General features: G+C 38.2%; 1 protein-coding gene across 4 annotated transcripts; it reads left to right on the plus strand.

Moving 5' to 3' along the window:
- The first annotated feature begins 693 nt into the window (after positions 1-693).
- On the plus strand, positions 694-23,151 carry cpt1ab (carnitine palmitoyltransferase 1Ab (liver)). 4 transcript variants are annotated; one of them, XM_058408316.1, is made up of 19 exons: positions 694-714; positions 8,742-8,904; positions 9,207-9,349; positions 10,199-10,370; positions 10,578-10,679; positions 11,130-11,267; positions 11,364-11,441; positions 13,198-13,305; positions 15,456-15,543; positions 17,304-17,499; positions 18,488-18,676; positions 18,816-18,921; positions 19,666-19,782; positions 19,998-20,162; positions 20,252-20,386; positions 20,642-20,794; positions 20,932-21,045; positions 21,224-21,316; positions 21,390-23,151. In XM_058408316.1, exons 2-19 carry the CDS (start codon positions 8,764-8,766, stop codon positions 21,474-21,476), a joined length of 2,325 nt encoding a protein of 774 aa, XP_058264299.1. In that variant the 5' UTR covers positions 694-714; positions 8,742-8,763; the 3' UTR covers positions 21,477-23,151. The 4 variants fall into 4 exon arrangements, with proteins under 4 accessions (XP_058264299.1, XP_058264297.1, XP_058264301.1 ...); XM_058408314.1 differs by lacking the exon at positions 694-714 and adding an exon at positions 3,640-3,775; XM_058408318.1 differs by lacking the exons at positions 694-714; positions 15,456-15,543 and adding exons at positions 3,640-3,775; positions 16,029-16,113.
- The last annotated feature ends 95 nt before the right edge of the window (positions 23,152-23,246 follow it).

Consider the following 23,246-nt stretch of genomic DNA (forward strand, 5'->3'; position numbering starts at 1 on the left):
CTCCTGCGAGCAACCCATTCTTTCACAAATGTTTGTAGAAGCAGTCTCCATGCCTAAAGGCTTGATTTTATACACATCTGGCCATGGAAGTGACTGGAACACCTGAATTCAATGATTTGGGGGTGTGTGCTAAAACTTTTGGCAATATAGTGTATAAAACACTAAAACACTAAACAAAATATTATAACATAAAACAAAATCCAACAACATTAACCTTTTCATATTTTTTATGCCTTCACAGTAAGGTCCAGGTCGATTTTGACCCAGGCCAAATATTCCCTCATAATAAGTGTCTTTTCCAAATTTTGAACTACAGATCTATTTAGAATGTATAAATAACCTATGTGACATTAATAAATGGATGATTAATCCTCAGTTAATGTTTCAGAGAGCAGAAGGCAGGACTTTTTTTTGCTTCACTTGTTTTTGAAGAAAAACATCTATAATCACGCAATGAAAAAAATAACAGCCATAATGAGTTAATACTACATAGCCTTAACATAACACAAAAACCAAACTCACACCAAATTAAGTGCTGCCTCCTTTCACTGTGATTATTCACTTTTCATTACAGTGTTATGAATCATGAAGCACATTGGGCAATTTAAAAGAAAGGTAAATACTGTGCAGTGTGGAAGTGAACCTTGGACTAGTCTGCCAACTTCCAAAACACAGACTGAAGGGGTCAAATTAGTATACCATCTCTGGCAGCTGGTAAGAAAGAAAGATTTTCTGAATAGCCACAAATAATGCACATTATAGACAAGTTATCTTTAAGAAAATAAGGCAATAAGAAAATCTAAAATATTTATACAACAATTTATTCAGGTAAGAAGGAAAATACCAAATAGTAGCAAAGAGATTGAACAGTTGAGGCTGTATATTGCTGGCTAATCAGACCAAATTGGATATTTCAGTATGGTCTATCTATCTATCTATCTATCTATCTATCTATCTATCTATCTATCTATCTATCTATCTATCTATCTATCTATCTATCTATCTATCTATCTATCTATCTATACCATATCTAGTTTTAGACTGATGGTATTCTTAGTCTGTGACCTAGTGAACCAGTATTGATGTATTCATTTATAGAGACTTCAAAAGCACTTCTGTAAGATGCTCTGGAATATGGCGTCTCCCAGATACCATAAATGTATTTATTTAAATGACTAGAACTATGAGGACACTTGATGAGCTCACAGATATGTGCTTTTTCCCCAAACAAGGTTGCAACCACACAACTGCAAAGAAATATACTGTATTTGTATGTTTTAGCATTGCAATTTCCCTTCACTGGAACTAAGAGGCCCAAACATGTTCCAACTTGACAATGTCCCTGTGTACAGAATGACCAATGCGTATATATACACCACTCACAAAAAGTTAAGGATATTCGGCTTTCTGGTGAAATTTCAGTATGCACCTAAAATGCACTATAACCTTTACAGGTGAACTTAATTTGACCTTCTCTACACTTTTGAATGCACATGTCCAACTGTTCAGTGTTTCAGTACTTTTTGCATAACTTGCTGTTCTCTAACAAGGTGCTTAACGGCAAAATTCACAACTGGTGTTTGATCCATGAATCGACCAATACATTTTCTGGTTCAATTAGAATTGGTATTTAAACAGTCCTCTTCATCATGCTGTTCACATTTTGACATCATGAGACCAAGACGACACCTAACCATTGATCAACAGTACCTCACCATCGTGAGGCTTCAACCAGGATGTTCTCAGAGGGAAGTGGCCACTGAGCTTAGAGTGTCACAGAGTGTCATCAGCAGGTTGCAACAGAGATACAGAAAGACTGGAAGAGTCACGGAAAGGCATAGAAGTGGACGTCCTTTGGCCACATCCCATGTTGATGACCGCTTCATTGTGAACAGTGACCTGCGGAACCGGATGATGAATGCCACTCAACTCCAGGCACATTTAAGGGAGGTGAGAGGCACCCATTCGAAACCGTTTACATCAGCGTGGTCTGCGTGCTAGATGACCTGCATGGGCCAGGGAGCATTTATGCTGGACGAGGTACCAGTGGGCCTCAGTGCTGTTCTCTGATGAAAGTCGATTCACGTTGAGCAGAAATGATGGCCGCCAACGATATTGGAGACGTCAAGGAGAGCGCTATGCATCAGCCACTATTGTCACCAGACGAGCCTTAGGTGGAGGTGGTGTTACAGTCTGGGCAGGTGTGTGTCTACTCGATACAGAACTGCCCTACATCTTGACAAGCCAATACTACCTGAATAACATCATTAATCCAGTCATTGTGCCCCTGCATGAACAACACAGGCCTAATTTCATCTTCATGGACAACAATGCTCCAGCTCATCGAGGTCGCATCATTAGGGAATGGCTGCTGGAGGCTGGGGAACCTCAAATGGAGTGGCCTGCACTTTCTCCAGACCTGAATCCCATAGAAGACCTATGGGATCAGCTGAGTCGCCATGTAGAGGCTCGTAACCCTGCACCCCAGAACCTCAATGATCTGAGGGCCGCCCTTCAAGAAGAGTGGAATGCCATGCCTCAGCAGACAGTAAGTCGACTCGTGAACAGCATGCAACGTCGTTGTCAAGCTGTAATTGATGGGCAAGAGCACATGACAAATTATTGAGACATTGACATTTTTTGTTGTGGTATACCCACCACTGTTGTCTTTTGTTTCAATAAATTGTCTGAGATGAGGAAATCACCATTGCATGCTTCTACTTAAATGCCCCACTTTCATGATATAATATCACTGTAGTGTGAACTTTTTACATTTTCCATAAATTTCACCCAAAAGCCAAATATCCTTAACTTTTTGTGAGTAGTGTATATATATATATATATATATATATATATATGTATATGTATATATGTATATATATGTATATATGTATATATGTGTGTGTGTGTGTGTGTGTGTGTGTTTAGAGAGAGAGAGCGAGAGAGAGAGAGAGAGAGAGAGAGAGAGATACCAATCAGGATACCAGGATACAAAACATTATGAGCAGTGACAGGTGAAGTGAGTAACACTGATTATCTCCTCATCATGGCACCTGTTAGTGGGTGGGATATATTACGCAGCAAGTGAATATTTTGTCCTCAACATTAATGTGTTAGAAGCAGAAAAAATGGGCAAGCGTATGGATTTGTGCGAGTTTGTAACAAGGGCCAAATTGTGATGGCTAGATAACTGGATCAGAGAACCTCCAAAACTGCAGCTCTTGTGGGGTGTTCCCGGTCAGCCGTGGTCAGTATCTATCAAAAGTGGTCCAAGGAAGGAGGCAGGAACAGTGGTCATGGGCGGCCAAAGCTCGTAGATGCCTGTGGGGAGAGAAGGCTGGTCTGTGTGGTCCAATCAAACAGACGAGCTACTGTTGCTGAAGTAGTTAATGCTGGTTCTGATAGAAAGCTGAACACAGTTCGTGATGGATCTGGGCTGTTTAGGTAGCAAATGGGGGACCAGCACAATATTAAGTAGGTGGTCATAATGTTATGCTTGATCAGTGTATATATATACATATATATATATATATATATATATATATATATATATATATATATATATATATATATATATATATATATATATATATATATATATATATATATATATATATATATATATTGACTGTATTACAGGGAAAGTATGTGACGTAAGAGAGTGGGCGGTGTCTCCTGTTGTACTTCACTTTCATTCATCAGTGTGTTGGAGTAAAGTGCGTAAGTGCGCCGAGTCCTTCTCCTGAGACAGACACTCCAGCAGAACACGGGCAAGGTGAGATTACCCATGAATTTCTAATAAAACAAGGACACCGAGTTAAACTGCTGGTGTAGTCTATGAAGCGTAGACTAAGGCTGAAGTGAGGTTCAAGTACCGGTACGGAAAGTAGGTTAAAGTGCACGACTCCGAGCAATCAAATATCCTGTCCTACAAGCCGTTACAGTAGATTTGAGTAGATCAGGAAGTTTAACTACGACAGCAAGACATAATGCTAATAATAATAATTATAATAACAACAACGGCGATAGTAATAACAGTTAACTGTGCAGTCAAGGAAATGGCACTGGTGGATGTCGGTAGCTCCAGTTATGTCACTTTTTTGATTATTATGTAAATGCATTTCCATCAATTTGTTGTGGGATTACAGATCACGGTTCCTGCAGGCGGTGACATTGTCATTGTTTTGTCAACAAGGCTACAAGCACACCGGCGTTATGTTGCACAACAGGGTCAGTAGGTGTCCGGCTCGATTCCAGACAGAGGTCATTTGTAAATTACGGCATAGATGTATAATATACTTCATTCAAGTTCATTCCGGTATTCGGAGAAAAAAAATCGACTCCTTATTAACATCGCAGTTTTAATAGTTTTGCATTTAAACTCCAGTAGCCTCCTTGTGCACTTTATTTACAGTGATTAAAACACACACACACACACACACCCACACACACACACACACACACGTGTGTAGCCAGCATATGGACCGGTTTGTAACAAGTTACTGAACATCGAGGTTTTTAATTCCTCCCTCTATAAAATTTATAAGGCAACGCTTATAATAGTAAATGTTTAAGATGGATATAAACGTTATAAAGCTTTATACTGAACGCCACGTATTTATGCAGCACTTTCTATTTTAGACAAAACCCACATGATCGCACTGCACAGAGCTGGCGTGGTTTTCCTCATGCTTGCAACGCGGCGAACTTTCACCTAGTTTCCAATAGCACTGGCATGTCACGTGACCCAGAAACACACACACACACACACACACACACACACACACACACACACACTCAGGGAGGGAGGAGGAGGAGAAGAAGGGGGTAGGGGTTTGGGGGACGGACGGACATGTGCCTTCATTAGAACCGACGTCTTCCTGTGTCCTTCATACGACTTCAGATGCCTTTGAGTCTCATGCCAATGATATAACCTTGAAAGTAAACAACAGCATTCTACATATGCTAGGTGGCTGAATATCATTACAAAGTGCATCCAAAAAGCAGAAAAAAGGGGTACAGTGTACACAACATATTTCCAAAGCATTATATTTCCCTAGTTTTAAATAATGTTTACAAATTCAGACTCGCCCCGTGTTTACCCTGTGCACAGGCAGCTTGTGCTTTTGCACGTGACAGAGAGCTACCTGTTTCCATGGTCACATTGGAGTTATCACATGACACTTTGCCAGGTTTAACAAGGTGCTTAAACATCAGCCTGTTTAAAAGTACTATGATATATTACACTAGTACTATTGTTTAATACCCCATTTAGCTTTAGAAATCTCTCTATATTACTAAAATATTAGACTGCTTAATTTTGTACCTGGTATTTTCATTGTTGCTGTGATGCAAAATATGAAAACTCCCTGCTGAAAAATCACTGACCCTGAACAGCTGGCAAAACACAGACACAGCTGGGGAAACTGGTAGAAGGAAACAATTTCTGAAATACTGCTATTAATGCATCATAGCAGGCAAATTGTTTTTAAGAACATGAAACAACAGAAAGGAAATTAAAGAATCTCAAACAAGTAAACAAGCTTAGACAAGTAATAAGGAAGTTGGAAAAACACTTGCCAGCATGGCGTGTGTTTAGGCAGCTGGTTGCTGAAGCTGAACTTTTCAGGAGGAGTGACACAAAAGTTCTTTAAGCCAATGAAATAGTCTTTTAATCATTCCAGATTTATGGATATGAGAGTGTAAGCATTTAGTTGGAGTGTGGGGTGTGTGGGGGTCTGTTCATCTTGATATTTTATGTTAGCAATAGGCATAATTCAGTGAAAAACATCTGGCTATTTGGACCAGTCGTCACACAGTAGCTCTGTTTCTTAATAGTATGTAAAAAATCATGGCACGTACAGCAAGCACGTATCAAGAAGGTGTTGAGCAATGCAATCTCGTCTTTCTTAGTTAAGTTGCAGGTTCTTAATATGTTACTTACTAAACAGACTATAAATAGGTACAATCTCTGCAATGATAACGTGTCATTTTGTTCTGTAGTTGTGCTTAAATATTTATTAACATATGTGGCAGAATTTCAAGGTCATTGTGATATTTGACAGCAGAAATATTAACTTTTGTCATTTATTATTTATTCTGAGAAATGAGGGCTATATTATGGGAACAAAAACATCCACAAATAGGCAAGAAACCAAAGTCCACTTGGTTTCTTGCATCCCCTGCAAGAGCTCAGATGAGCTGTTGGTCATAAAACATTTAGTTTATGCCTTTCTTGGCAATTAAATTAAAAATTAAAAAAATTAAATGTAATTAAATGGAATATTAATTTTAACCCAGTGTTTACACATCTCCCATTTGCTTTCTTCTTAAATCACGAACATACATCAGAGCTATTTACTAACAAATTATTTTTTATATCCATGTACAACATTTTGAGCTCAGCCCTTCTCACCCGACTGCCCTTTGGCTCTCCTAAATAAATTTTATATATATACAGGTCGAGAAATTATGGCATATAAAATTGTGTTATCAACCATGTGATATTTTCACTGAAAGTAACTTAGTGTAAACAATCAGTATGATTACAGAAGTAATTGTTCGGTTCACTCTTCACAACGCTGTATAGTTATGAAGTTATTACTGTCCTTTTTTTACCTTTTCACACTTTCACTGTTGCTGCAGTTTCTTAAAATTCCAAATTAGTTTGTCAAGTCTCAGTAGGTTTGTTTGGCCAGTCAGCTGGCACTAATAACTTTAGTGTTATTTATACCACAGTGCTGAATTCTCAAATCTACACTGATTAACTTTCTCAAATGACACAGCATTGCTCAAGTTCTGCAGTGTGAATCATATATAATCATATACTGTATGTCATATTAATAATAATATGCTCGCTTTAATACATTATCTTATCTGTAGGATTCTACCTATCTATATCTATAATAAGCTATAGACTCAGTTCTGGCACCTCGACGGTGGAATGAACTTCCCCTAGATGTCAAAACAGCCGAGTCACTTGACGATGGGTGAAGACCTGCCTCTTCATGAAATGTTTCAACTAAAAACAGTTTTATTATTTAAAAATGTGTGTTTGCCTGTGAACCAGTATTGACGTATTTATTGATAGTGACTTCAAAGCACTTTTGTATGTCAATCTAGATAAGGGCACCTGCCAAATGCCATAAATGTAAATGTATGTTGCACACTCGATATCAGCTATGCCTAAGTTTAAGCAGAATTTCAGATATTATTTGTAAAATGTAGTCGTTGAAGAGATTTATTTAACACTGAAAATGAATGGAGTCTTTTGTATCACTGCTTTGTAGCAGTTTACTCTAATCAAAGAATCTTCAAGACAGGGAATGTAGCAAGCTCTAGTTTCTCTGTAACATGACAAACAGTAATTTTTTGCCTTGTTTGTTCCAAGGAAGAGGGGGAAAAAGGAGAGGCTGTTGAGCAAATGACTGTTTATAGGTGTCATAAAGTCATAAATGGAACTAATCTATCTTGCGGATATTCCACATCATTAAACATATGATAAAACTGCTAAAACATACGTATGTGTGGGTACACCACTAAAACACTGTAAAACACTTTGGGATGTGTTATTTATGGAAACTACTTTAGTGTTAAAAGCAACTCTGCTTTGCATCAAACCACATCCTACCAGCCCTTCAGGGATTATTTCCCTGTAACAAAGACCATGCCTTTGTCTTTTTCTCTACCTCATGTTTAATTCTATATTAGCTGGCTGCAAAGCAGATAACAGCTAAGTAAACACTTGCTAAGCTATATTGGCCATAATTTGCCAACAAATTCATATTGCATGTTCATATTCATATTGTGTGATGTATCCACTTTGGTTTATTGATGATTATGATAACGAATATGGAGCCAAAGATGTGTTGTGATCTTTCCTGGGCTGTGATGTTCCCGAGCTGCTGTGGTTCGTCCTTACAAAGCTGTAATTGGAATTCCGTCCATGTAGTGTCAGGGTTCTTGAGTGGGAATTGGCAAGAAATTTGTGTGCATACGTCATACTGCAGCTAAAATACATCAAATGTAATCCCATCCCAGTAGAAGTCTGGCTGGCAGGAGCTACAGCCACTCAGAAGGGACAGAGTAAGAGCATGTGAATGTGTAGAGAGGGTGAAAGAGGCTGAGGTTAGAAAATAACAGAGAAATAATGTATTTAGGCTTTTTTGCTGAACTGGTAAGGTGTTTATTTCTTCTGCACTTTGATGGAAAACTAGTAAATAATAGCACTTATCTGAACAACTGGCTAACAACATGACAGCAAGATAGGATGCATTAAAGTATGCATACGCAAAGTATAATCATTTTGTTTGCTGTGACACTATAAGAGGAGAATGTATTTAGGTGGGATAGTTAGGCTGTTTTTTATTTTTTGGAGGAAGTATATTTGTGTTTTTGATGAAATGAATGAATCACTCCTTCAGTATGTCTTTGTTTCATTTTGTGACACTTTCAAAGTTCTGTCTATTTAAAGTAGCTGTTTGGTGGCTTCTCTATATTTGATGCATTTCAACATTTTTTATTGGTTACGGGATGTTCTACTGAATATTTAAACATGTAGCTGAATATGTAACCTATAGATTGAACGTGGCATTTCAACTGTAACTTTCACTAAAAGCCATGTATTGATGTTGATGCTAATTGTTTCATTTTACAGAGCATGATTCGCAGATCACAGAATGAGTAAGCAAAAGTCCTGATCAATATGAGTAAGTGAATTACAGATGCTTTCTTTTTCTCAGACAGTGAGTGTTCAGCAGCAGCATGGCAGAAGCTCACCAGGCAGTGGCCTTTCAGTTTACTGTTACTCCAGATGGCATTGACCTGCACCTGTGTCATGAAGCCTTACGGCAGATCTATCTTTCCGCCTTACACTCCTGGAAAAAGAGGTTCATTAGGTTCAAGGTATTTTCAAAGAATCCTCTTGCAATAAAAGGGAATTGGGAAAGGGAATTGTTGGATTACAATGTTTATTGTTTTATATGGCCTATTAGGAATGGCCACAATCTTATAGTCATTTAATATCATGGCGATAAATGAACATTTACATTAAAATCAATGTATTTTGTTGTTATGTTTGATTTTTTTCAATTGTTGTGTGTTTATTTATTTATTTATTTATTTATTTATAAATGTCTGTTGTGTTATGTGGAAATTGTGACACTATAATTGCTGTAAGCACTGTACATGGTCATGTCTTTCCACAGAATGGTGTTATGACCGGAGTTTATCCTGGAAGTCCTTCTGGGCTCTTAGTTGTGGTTGGGGGTTATATGACTTACACAAAGTATGCTAATCTGGACCCAACTTTAGGACTCTTCAATAAACTGACAACTCATTTGCCAATCAGGTGAGTAACTGAAATATACTCATTTCACATACTATATGTAACCTATAATATAATCTATTGCATGTAAAGTTGTAAATAAGTCCATCTTAGCTTTCCATTTACTAACAGTTGCTCAGCAGCCTGCATTACTAAGTAAAATATAATCAGATTAGTAAGGACAGCATACTGCTGAATATGTAGGAAATGCATGTAAAGACTTCTTATACTCTTTTGAAAAACACATCCAGTTGATTGGGCAACATCCAGATGTTTGGAGATGATTGTTTAAATTCTCTAAAAGCACCCATCTGCTAAAAATCATACAGAATATGACAGAACAGATGCTCCTTTATGATAAACTAGCTATGTAGCTTGGTTGGTTAATATAAATATGGTGAAGAATTTCACATAACACCTGTTTCAAAATGGATGCTTGCTTTAAGTACCAATTAAGTGTGTGACCAGTTGGTTTAGCAGTCTGGCTGCTTATGAAGAGGTGTAAATCCTATGGGTGCATTTAGACCTTGGAGGAGCTGACACAAGGCAAAAATGAAACTTTCCTTTATTCTAGCCTATTTCAATGGTTATTTATTTGATATTATTACTGCTGCATGTGTTATTGTTCACTTTGGATTCTGTTAGCACTGAATACATATGGTTTAATATAAAACACAGATGGGATGGTTAAAAGCTACCCAGAACATTAGATAGAAGACAGAAGATAGAAATCTTCGGGTGAATTGTGCTATTATGTGAAGTTAAAAAGAATCAAAGCTTTCTCACTGGAAGCAGTCTGAAAAGGTCGATCACCACCTGCAGGTCTGAAACTGTGGGGAGGCCCCTTATGTAAGCAGTTCTGTTTCTCTGCAGTAAATACATAACAGATGACACCCAGCAAATCATTGGTGGAATGCTGATTGGGACAGGGGTTTGGATCACCATCATCTTTGTCATGAGGAACGTTCTGAAATCTCTGCTGTCCTGGCATGGCTGGATGTACAGTCGCCATGGGTCCCTGTCCATAAGAACCAAAATTTGGCTTGTGAGTTTATATTGCCTTACTAAGAGCTTTTATAAAACCTTTTTTTGTCCACTGGACATGTTTGTCCAGTACTATGACCTTGTTGTTCCAACACTGTTGCATGTAGTGTGTATCTGGAAAGGCCATGTACTGTATTTGTCCTTCAGAGCTTGTTTTATGGCATGTTGTGTTTTCATTCCAATTGTTTGATGCCTGTTATCACTGCAGGTACTGGTGAAGTTGTTCTCTGGACCTAAGCCAATGCTGTATAGTTTCCAGAGTTCGTTGCCACGCCTACCCGTGCCTCCTGTGAAGCACACTGTGAAAAGAGTGAGTCTTGAATTATTGTAGAAGAGAAGAATGTAGCCTTTACAAAAACGAAATATGAATTTTCTAACGTCTTCTTATCATAAAATAGTTATTTTTGTATGAAACAGTTCTAAACTGGGATTTTGATGTTGCAACCTTTTATTTCTTTGTTTTTTAATGAACAGTTAAACAGTTTGAGTATCAGTAAGTGAAACATTCAAGTCAGTTTCATTATAGTGTACTTTTTATGTTCTAATATAATTGTAAGAGTAATTAGAATGCTAGGGAAGACATTAGTCTCTTTAAAGTAATGTAAGATTTATGCTTCCCTAGATGATGTGGTCCAAAACACACTAAAGCTTCAGCACATTCAGCACGCTTCTAGCATTTTTCCACTAGCAGTGTTACTATAGTTAAATAATTTTGTATTTAAAAAAAAAAGATCTTCAAACATGACTCTCATTTGTGTAGTACCTTGAATCAGTGCGTCCTCTAATGGATGATGAACAGTATAAACGTATGGAAGCACTAGCGAAGGACTTCGAAAACAACTTGGGCCCCAAACTCCAGTGGTACCTGAAGCTCAAGGCATTTTGGGCCTCAAATTATGTAAGTTGTCACTAACTTGCACTTCTGCAACTCTTTGAGGGTAGTGTGATGACACTGAATTCATGTTTAAATCCTGTTATTACTGTGTTATGGCAGGTCAGTGACTGGTGGGAGGAGTATGTTTACCTGCGGGGACGTGGACCGATCATGGTCAACAGCAACTACTATGCAATGGTAAAGATTGTAGTTTTTCCCAGGAACACATTTGCTTTATGATAACCGATTTTGTATAACAGTTTTACAGTCTTAGGCAGCATATGAGAGAGAGAGAGAGAGAGAGAAAGGTTACATCATTGATCCTTAGGGCCTCATTACTATATCCATGACACTCTTGTTTACAGTTGATTTCAGTAGGGCTGTTTTCAGCATGGTTAGTTAGATAATTTTTCTCTCCTTAGTGGTATATCAGAAAAGAAGGTCTGTTTAATTGTGTATCTTATATTAAATATGGAGTATGAAAATGTACAGTGAGATCCAAAATTCTGAAACAACCAGTGGAAATGCTTGCATTAGACATCCGTTTCTAATATAATACAAAATTTCTCCTGAAATTTTTAGCAATAATGAGTGAAAAGTAAAATCTTAGAGATATCCTTTTGTCCATCCGTCCATCCATCTGTCATCTGTAGCGCTTCTCCTACAAAGGGTCATGGGCAATCTGGAGCCTATCCCAGGATACTAGGGCAAAAGGCAGGGATCATAGAGATATATTTAAATGAATTTCAGAATTTCTTAGTATTTGGTATGCCCCTTTTTTTCTAATGACAGTGTATATGTCAGCTGGCATAGACTACACGAGTATGTGTAAAACCTGATAATTCAAGTTATATCAAATCCATCGGAGTGTTGTTAGAACACATGCTTTAATAGAAGGGAAGTTTCAAGGTGTTTTCTTAAATATTAATACTCGACCTTGAAGTAGCGCCGAGTCATAAATACCTAACGTTTATTTTCAATTTGTTTTCATTTTTCAACATTCTAAAGCTGTTTTATTTCCAAAAAGATTTACATACAGGATTTTCAGTATGGTCTCAAACCTTTGGACCCCGATGTATATGTTTATGGATAATTTAGATAATCCAACTGTATATTTTTTATAATACAGTGAATAATTTGCCTAGATAATATAAAAGCTTTAAGCAGAATAAGACTTCAAGTACATTTGTTTTGTGTATAAACTCAAGAAAATGCCATTCATATTTGAGACACTGGATCTCAGAAATGTTGGTACAGTGTGTGTCAAAGCAGAACAATAACCTACTACTGGCTGTACACCAAGTGGATGATCAACTAACCTTCACCTTGCACGTTTAATCAGAATGTCTTTACAAAGGTCTTTACAGTGTCTTAAATCAAATAAAAATATATTTAATGAATATAAGGTCTAATATGTAAATTGTCTTTAATTCACATTAGCTAGTTATTCTCTTTTAACATTGGCGGGCAACAAAGCCACAAGTAGCTATTTCTTTTTTCTAGTGGGATTTTTGGGCTAGCTGACAATAATGAATGAGAAAAATTTGAGTAATGAATGTGAGAACACTTTCTCACATTCATTACTCACATTTCTCTCATTCATTATGAGAGAAATGTGAGTAATGAATGTGAGAAAGTGAGAATAATAGGAGTGAGGCCATAAAAGGCAAATATTAAACATCAGTGATATGGTGCTTACTAGTGTGGACTTATTTGTTGGTGTTTTATATTAAGAAAAAATTAAACATTTTGCATTCTATAACGTACAGGAAGTCGCTTGCCCGAGTCGAGTGTGCGTTAAACTGTCCGTGAGTCTCCTAGTAAGGCTATTACGAACATAAATAGACAACTTTGAGTTATTTTGAAACATTTTTATATGTGGCATGTCATCCCTTTAAAAATAAATTTTCTGAATGATTATTCACAAATGGATTTTCTTAATTTACACTTGCAGGACTTTCTGTACGTCTTCCCTACTCATTTGCAAGCTGCCCGGGCGGGGAATGCCATCCACTCCATCATGCTTTACAGGAGGAAATTGGACCGAGCTCAGATCAAACCTGTGAGTGTTTTATTAAACTCATTTCCTTGTACTCCAATGTCACATTGTCTTTTTAAGCAGTACTTAGTTAGAACTTAAAGAACTCCTCTACAGTTCTTTACACACATACTACATGCTAAGTACTGAATAGAGAACTGGATATTTTCACATTTGTACAGTTATCTGTCTTGCAGAACTAAACACCCTTCTTGTTAACAAAATGCACAGACTCTGGGCATTGGTGGAAGTTCACACACAGAGAATACTCAGGAACTGGTTTGTTTAGATATCAGAAACTTAATCCCTTAACCTCCAAAGTTCCTATCATTTTATTCACGTAAAGCATGTTATTGAGTAAGTACTATGGAGCAGTCAGTATCTACAGTGAGCAAACACTAAATGTATTTAGTTATACAGTGAGGAATGTAGGTGTGGCACAAGCATGAAGCTAATATTAGGCTACTGACTTTAGACAAATACTCTTTCTTTTCATATATAACATGAGGTCAAATACACTATATTGCCAAAAGTATTCGCTCACCCATCCAAATAATCAGAATCAGGTGTTCCAATCACTTCCATGGCCACCGTTGTATAAAATCAAGCACCTAGGCATGCAGACTGTTTTTACAAACATTTGTGAAAGAATGGGTCGCTCTCAGGAGCTCAGTGAATTCCAGCGTGAAACTGTGATAGGATGCCACCTGTGCAACAAATCCAGTCGTGAAATTTCCTCGCTCCTAAATATTCCACAGTCAACTGTCAGCTGTATTATAAGAACGTGGAAGTGTTTGGGAACGACAGCAACTCAGCCACGAAGTGGTAGGCCACGTAAACTGACACAGAGATGTCAGCGGATGCTGAGGTGCATAGTGCGAAGAGGTCACCAACTTTCTGCAGAGTCAATCGCTACAGACCTCCAAACTTCATGTGGCCTTCAGATTAGCTCAAGAACAGTGCGCAGAGAGCTTCATGGAATGGGTTTCCATGGCCGAGCAGCTGCATCCAAGCCATACATCACCAAGTGCAATGCAAAGCATCGGATGCAGTGGTGTAAAGCACGCCGCCACTGGACTCTAGAGCAGTGGAGACGCGTTCTCTGGAGTGACGAATCATGCTTCTCCATCTGTCAATCTGATGGACGAGTCTGGGTTTGGCGGTTGCCAGGAGAACGGTACTTGTCTGACTGCATTGTGCCAAGTGTAAAGTTTGGTGGAGGGGGGATTATGGTGTGGGGTTGTTTTTCAGGAGCTGGGCTTGGCCCCTTAGTTCCAATGAAAGGAACTCTGAATGCTTCAGCATACCAAGACATTTTGGACAATTCCATGCTCCCAACTTTGTGGGAACAGTTTGGAGCTGGCCCCTTCCTCTTCCAACATGACTGTGCACCAGTGCACAAAGCAAGGTCCATAAAGACATGGATGACAGAGTCTGGTGTGGATGAACTTGACTGGCCTGCACAGAGTCCTGACCTCAACCCGATAGAACACCTTTGGGATGAATTAGAGCGGAGACTGAGAGCCAGGCCTTCTCGTCCAACATCAGTGTGTGACCTCACAAATGCGCTTCTGGAAGAATGGTCAAAAATTCCCATAAACACACTCCTAAACCTTGTGGACAGCCTTCCCAGAAGAGTTGAAGCTGTTATAGCTGCAAAGGGTGGACCGACGTCATATTGAACCCTATGGATTAGGAATGGGATGTCACTTAATTTCATATACGAGTCAAGGCAGGTGAGCGAATACTTTTGGCAATATAGTGTATATCCGAGAATTTAATGATTGCAAGTACCAGATGTGCATTGATCTGTCATTCAAGCTCTACAAAACTTCCCTCTCTGCCTTCCTCATTCTTTCTCTCTTTCACTCTCCCTGTCTCCTTATCACAGTCTCTATTCTTTCACTCTATTTATCTCTATCTGATTCTGTGTTCTTTCACTCTCTATATCTTATTCACATCTAGTCACCCCTGTCCTTTATCTATTTTACCCTTTTTAAACTCTTTTTCTTACTCACTAACATTCTCTCATTCTGTCACCCTCTCGTTCTTCTATCCATCCCTCAGTTTTTCTTCACTATCCTTAAATGTGCGTGATTATTAAAAAGCCCTCCCCTAAACACTGCTCTGTTTTGTTCCTTGCTATTGGATGCGGCTGTGTTAAACATGCGCAGGTTTACTTGCTGGAGAACAGAGTGCCGTTGTGTTCGGCACAGTGGGAGCGGATGTTTAACACGTCTCGCATCCCAAGCCTGGAGACAGGTAAGAGATGCCACCAGTGGTAGACAGGGCCATCTACCACCAGTGCTTAAAATCCCCTGCTACCGGCTGACCAATAACATGCCGCCTCTCATCATTAGCAGTCAGCACATTTTAGCATTTGGCAATTGTTTTAGTATTTCTGAAATATATGCATTATTTTATTTGGCTCCATAGTAGAATAACAACATCCAATTAAAATAAAAGGTGTATTCTGATTCATAGTCTGATTCAAATTCTAACAAATTTGTGATAAAGTGACAAAGTGTCATGCTGGTGACATGAGGCTACGTGTCCATAATCCCGAATGCGCTTCTCATTTCCTTCCATGTGAACCTCACCCCTCCATTCATTTTCCACCATCATTTTTTCTTCTTATTCTATATCACTCATCTTTTTCATTCTCTCCAAGTGGCTCTGCGGTTGAGTTGGACTTTGGGTTTTCCCCTGTGCCTTTGTGAGTGTCTGACTCTCCCTTTGCTTTACAGCTCATGGTTCAAAACACTATTCCCATGTGCTCATCCCAGTATGAGCGTATGTTCAACACTACTCGAGTCCCAGGTGTAGAAGAAGGTAGAGCTGTCCTCTGTCCTTTGCTTGTGCATCTCAACTTCCAATCTGAATTAATCTGCCGTTTCGTCAAACAGTGCATGTGGGTCTGGATTATAATGCATGTACCTGCGTGGGTCTGATCTTGTGAGCCATGTGCATGTGTGTGTGTGTGTGTTTAATCCGTGGGTGATTTTCTTCCAGTAAAATTTTTATCATGAGTTTAGGGAGTGTAGGATTTGATACAAATGAAGCCTGAATTGGTAGCAAGGTTCATGTAATATGCTGCAGTGTAGTACCTGTGTCAATGAAAATACATTTAGTGTTTAATTGTAAGTGGGAAAGGGAAAGAGAAGAAGAGAAGAGTTTACTCTGAATTTTACAAAAGCAGGATGCAGGCATGATGATTCTTTTATTGTTTTTACAACCACCAATTATCCCACCCTGAGGGTGTTTACCTGGTAGCTTTATGAAAGCCTGTATGGTTTTTTCACATTGAATGGACATCACTTAACAGCCATTAAACTTGATGAACTGGCTTAAACTAATACTTGCTTGAAATACATTAACACACTTGCTGCTGTACAATTATGATACAATTGCTATAAACTAGGTGTTAACGTTTAATAATAAGCTAATTATTAAATGCAGTCTTAAATTTTCACTAACCAGATCATTGTATGATTTTATACTGTGTGTGGCAGTCTGGGGGGGAAAAAAACAATGTTGTAGCTGAATTCTGGCAAGCAACTAAAAGAGACAAAACCTTAAGCTTGACCTTGACAAAGGTCATGTTAGCTAAGGAGCAAGTTTGTAAATGACAGAAGTAAAAACAGTCAATTAAATCCTTGTTAGTTATGAGGGATTTCCTTACACTGTGAATGTCAGGCATTGATCAAGTTGTTGGATAGCCACAGTGAAATAGACCTAATCAATTCAGAATATATCCTATGTTTCTTAGATAATAGAAAACATAATAGAAAATATCTGACTCTATGGATTAATCTAAAATAGCAGTTTTTATAATTGTACATCTCATCCATGTGAGGAAGTTTTATACTTACTTAAACAATGGTCACGTTCCAATAATGTAGAGAAGTTTTCTAGTCATATTAAATCACAGTGGTCAATCCTTTCCTCTGGTAGTTAATAAGTGTAATTCAATTCACATTACTGTAAGAACTCCACACTTCTCCATATATCTGCACATGTAGATACCATCCAGCACGTGAACGAGAGCAAGCACATTGTGGTTTATCACAAGGGCCGCTTTTACAAGGTGTGGATGTTTTACGACGGCCGCTTGCTGTTGCCCAGGGAGATTGAGCAACAGATGGAGAGGATTCTGGCAGATACATCCAAACCCCAGTCTGGAGAGGAGACACTGGCTGCACTTACCGCAGGAGACAGGTGAGGCAGGCCTGCATGATGATGGCTAAACTGGTTCTCAGTGTTGTTTTGCTCAGTATGGGAGTTATTTTATGTAATTATTCAGCCAGTTTGGTGACATAATTGTTTAATTGCATATTATCAGTTTATGTTAACAGCAAAGAGGCCTTTCTTTTACATTACAAGCCTAGATGTTCAGCTCTTTCAATCAGAATGTTCCTTAGCTAAATAGATATTAGACATGCCAAATCTTCTTAGACTTTAAATAAAAATCCAAATAAATAAGCCAGCACCATATGTAACCAAATGAACAGTAACATGTGAAGAGGGAGCAACAGAGAAAATGAAGTCCCCCCGATTCGATGAGCTCAGATTACTGTCAGTGTGAAGTTTGACACGATTGTCCCATGTCTACGTGGGTTTCCTCTGGGTTGTGTTTTCTTCCCATGTCCCCTAAAATATGCTTATATGTGAATTAGCTGAAATAAATGCGACCTGAGCTATTTAAAGTGTATTCCAAAAATGGGCTCCAGATCCACTGTGTCCCTGACAGGAATAAAGCATTTGCTGGAAATGAATAATGATGAATTAATTAAGATGCCCAACTGAGCATACCTCTGGGTGTGCGCTCCTCTCTCTGCATGACATCTATACCAGACACTGCAGTTCCAGAGCTGCAAAAATCTCATCTCCCTGTGATGAGGTTCTAACCAGAATTAGGGTAGCAGGATGGATCAGGCAGGTCCGGGGAAAAGATGAGGTCAGGATCACTGGGAGCTGAGGAGAGAGAGAGAGAGAGAGAGAGAGAGAGAGAGAGAGAATATTCAATATGCTTGTTATCATGTAATGGTTAAGGACAATGTTATTTGATCACTGCCTAGTGGAAGGCTAAACATACTAATAGGAAGGCTAAACATACTAATAAGAGTTTAAAAAAGATTTTATAGGGTTGTCGTATATGCATTTTTATTACATAATATAACCAACTTGCTTCTTCTTTCTCTTGCAGAGTCCCTTGGGCGAAGGCCCGTACTGAGTTTTTCAGCAGGGGGAAGAACAAGCAGTCTCTGGACGCAGTGGAGAAGGCTGCTTTCTTTGTCACGCTGGACGACACAGAGCAGCGTTATGAGCCTGATAACCCTGTGCAGTCCCTCGACAGCTATGCTAAATCTCTGCTTCATGGAAAATGCCACGACAGGTCAGGATATTACTAAATTCCCATCCAGAAGTTGAAATGATGTAATTTGCCCTAATGTTGGTACATAGACTCAAGTCTGAAGACTACAGTATGTTGCTTATGAAGATGAAATGCTAAATGTAATTTCTTTTCCCTCCAGATGGTTTGACAAGTCCTTTAACCTGATCGTATTTAAGAATGGCACAATGGGTCTGAATGCTGAGCATACCTGGGCTGATGCCCCCATTGTGGGCCACCTGTGGGAGGTGATTCTCATAAACACACATACATGGATCTTATGTATTATTCCAGACAAATAAGCTGCTGAGCAACTTGTAGCTCCAGTGTGTTGCACAGACCCACATTTTCATTGCCTAGAAATTGACTAAAATAAAATCTAATGTTTATTTAATCTAATGTATTAATATATAGTTAGCTAGTTAAAAGCACCAATAAAAACAGAATGAATGGTATATAGTCAAGTAGCACATCATGTTTGAGCCTTTGACAAAAGTTCAGCAGGTTGTTGGCCAAAGTTTTGGCCATGATGTATGATGTTCTGTCCATCCACTGCACATGAAAGATTTGTCTTGTCTTTATTTTTTTTTATTTAATATTTTAAGGGTATATTGTGCTGGTAGCATGAGCATTACAGTCATGCATACAGAGATGTATTTTCATCAGCATTTCCACATCCCTGCGTGATCCTATTTCTGATTAATTAGCCTAGTAAAAATCATTCTACCATCACCTCAGTGAATGTGTGTAGGATTGGGGAGCATAGTTACAACACTGAGGTGTATCACGTCATTGTAAAATGTTTTAAAAAAGTAAATAAGGAGTTTTTTGTTCTTTATATGTTTGCTGAATCTACTTGTCAACCACTCAACTGCAAAAAAACAAAACAAAACAGTGATTGGTCCGCCCATGTTCATCAACATGTTAACAAATGAAAAGGATTAATGAATAATCATGTGGATTAAAGTGTGTGTGTGTGTGTATGCATGCAGCAAGTGTTGTCTATGGATCCTGTAAAGCTGGGCTACACTGAAGAAGGCCACTGCCGCGGCAAACCACATCCAAATCTGCCTGGACCCCAGCGCCTCCAGTGGGATATTTCAGAAGAGGTATACAGCTACTAACTTCTCAGCACCTGTATATGTTTTCATTTCAACTCTAACCATGGTTATTTTATGTGCTAAGCATTCTCATGATTAAGTTCATTTTCTTCTGACATTCAGACACCATTAATGTGCTTATTTGCATTCTTTCATTAACTGCTTGTTCTGGCTAATTATTAGACAGACAGATATTTTTTATGATCCTGTTCTCTTCTCTCCAGTGTCAGTCTGTGATCAGCAGCTCTCTGAAAGTGGCTAATGCCTTAGCCGATGATGTAGACATGCACATCTTCCCCTTCAACAACTTTGGCAAAGGTTTAATCAAGAAGTGCAAGACCAGCCCAGACGCCTTTATTCAGATCGCACTCCAGCTCGCTCACTTCCGGGTAACAACACTAACCTCTATTTAGAGTGCTCTCAGTTGGGATTCTATGCCTCAGCTACTTTATGTGACATGATCACGTCCTTATCTTAGGATAAGAAAAAGTTCTGCTTGACGTACGAAGCCTCCATGACGCGGCTGTTCCGTGAAGGCCGCACCGAAACCGTTCGCTCCTGCACCATGCAGACTTGTGATTTTGTTCGTGCCATGATGGATGAAAAACAGACAGTAAGACTACTCATCTTTTCACTGTTATATACATTTTTATTCATTTTTTTTTTTATTATATGGTATGAAAAATTAACAAAAAATAACACCTCACCAGCCACTTCAATCATGTGGTAGTCCACTGCATAAAAGAGAGAGAGTGAGAGAGGGAGAGAGAGAGTGTGCGAGAGAGTCCTTTTATCTTAGCTATTTGTTATTACACTGTAGTCAGTGGTTGATATTCTGCCTGCATAAAATCTCATTCTCTTCATTCAGAGAGAAGAGAAGCTGAGACTTCTGAAGATGGCAGCAGAAAAGCACCAGGACCTCTATAGAATGGCCATGACTGGCAAAGGCATCGATCGTCATCTTTTCTGCCTCTATGTGGTGTCCAAGTACCTGGGAGATGACTCAGCCTTCCTCAAAGAGGTGAGATCCCATGGTTATGAACCTTCTATAAACAGGCAATGACATATATAATAAGACTGCTGATGTTTGATAGTTTACAAGACAAAATGATAGAAATGCAACATAGCACATCATTCTTGTCCTTTGTATGTGTGTAGGTGCTGTCTGAACCCTGGAGACTGTCCACCAGTCAGACTCCTCTACAGCAGATAGATCTCTTTGATTTGAAGAAACACCCAGAGTATGTCACCAGTGGAGGTGGCTTTGGACCGGTAAGTCTCATGACATCTTTTCCTCCAGGTTCATTGTGTAATTCTAAGCAATTAATGGATGAGAATAGATGGTTAATATTCATAGCTTGGTCAGCACAAAGTGTTCAGAGTAAAAGCATCCCATTAGACAGCTTCTGTGGGAAATCTTTTGACCACATGGACTGTTTTCTCATAATAGGTTGCAGATGATGGTTATGGTGTGTCATATATCATTCTTGGAGAAGACCTCATCAACTTCCACATATCCAGCAAGCATTCCAGTCCAGAGACTGTGAGTATCACACTTTTTTATGTGCTGAGTGCATGTTGAATTTGCAGCGATTACTGACTGTCTGTCTTTATAGGACTCTCACCGCTTCGGCAGCCACATAAAGCAGGCCATGCTCGACATCCTTGCTCTCTTCGAGTTGGACAAGAAGGCTATCAAATGAACTGTACTTCTGTCTTCGTACATTAAAGGGGCTTCATTTCAGTGAAATGCTCTGTTTGTTAGAAGATTGTAATTGTACTGTCGATTTGTAATTTATGATTGATAAACCAAAAATGAGAATGTTAAATATCATAAATAATGCATGACAGAGGAAATTTTATTCATGTAGTTTTCAGGTTTTAAGTATGTACATTTCAATTGGGCCTTTATCTAAAATGGATTGTTGCATCTATCTTTTTTTCCCCCTCTACTCAACATGCTGAAATTCTCAGCTTGTACAACCCGTATTTTATATCAAACTTGAATGGCAGTTGTCACTCCAAAACCTAAATAAGACTCTGGGGAAAATAACCACTGCCTTTCTGTGCTGTGTCAATGCAAAGCAAATTCAATGCAATGTTTTTTAGCAGTTATTTTACTTGCACTGCTGAACCTAGGGGTTCATGTAATAGTGGCTATGGTGAAGGACAGCCACTAGGGGGAATCCTTAGAGAACTTATGCTGTGAGAATTTACTTGAATTAAATTATTTCAAATATATCACTGGCATGAGTTTTCTAATAGAAATAAGTTTTGTTATCAATTACAACCATGTTTTTGCAACAATTCTAAATGGCTCAAGATTTTCTCTACAGCGACATATTATATTACAGATCAATATCCATTAAAACCAATTCTTGTGAGCACAACTCGCAGGCAATACAGTGTTTCTGATTCTGATTATGAGATAGTGGGTGAAATCTACATCAAGTAGCATCATGTGGGTAAAAAAGCAACTAACTCTGAATACAAGCAGGGAAAACATATAGCTGTTTTGTGAACCGTTAAAAAAGTCTCCAGAAGTAAACTCTTGAGGTTACTGCAACTCTTTTCAAATGAGTCTACAAAGAACAAGGGATCTATGAAAATGTTTGTACCCAAGAGTCTCTTCTGATTTGCTTTACTTGATTAGTTGGAATGGAACTTGTGAAACTGCAATGTTGTATATGGAAATTAATGTATTTATAAGGCATTATCTACAGAAGCAGCAGTCACTGTCAGATGAACAACTGTCATGTTAATATTTTAGAACAACTCATTAAGGCTTCCTGAAATCTCCAAGATATTGCTTAATCTCATCCGAAGGAAAAAAAATGGAAATGTACACACTGATGGAATAAATGTCAATTCAAGTCTATTAAAATCTTCCTCCCAAAACTGAATGTAAATAAACTGCATGTCTAAATCTTTTAAATTTGTTGTGTGTTCTATAGATGATCCACAAATAATAATAATAATAATAATAATAATAATACACATTTTGTAGTTAATTGAAAAAGAAAAATCTACAATCAGTGTTGATATGGTGAAGCTTTCTCTAAAAGAAGCAGTCTTCAGTGTCAAGGTTTCTTCCACAGGAGACTCTTCAGGACATTAATGTCAGTAATGTAGTTAGCTCAAATACATATAGCCCCTAAAATCAACTCACCTTCATTTGAATATTTTACAGATATTTGATCTTGATTATCTGTAATGTGCTTTCTAGAAATTGAAATATTTTAATGCTCCCTTAAAGCACATTAAAACACAGCATTATTATTATTATTATTATTATTATTATTATTATTATTATTATTATTATTATTGTTGTTGTTGTTGTTGTTGTTGTTGTTGTTATTATTATTATTATTATTATTATTATTATTATTATTATTATTATTATTATTATTAGTTTTAAAAAATCTGACTGGTTTATAGCCTTATGTTGTTTTTCATGTTGTGACTTTTTGCTC

Source organism: Hemibagrus wyckioides, linkage group LG14 (genome assembly GCF_019097595.1).
Source record: "Hemibagrus wyckioides isolate EC202008001 linkage group LG14, SWU_Hwy_1.0, whole genome shotgun sequence".
Taxonomy (NCBI): Eukaryota; Metazoa; Chordata; class Actinopteri; order Siluriformes; family Bagridae; genus Hemibagrus; species Hemibagrus wyckioides.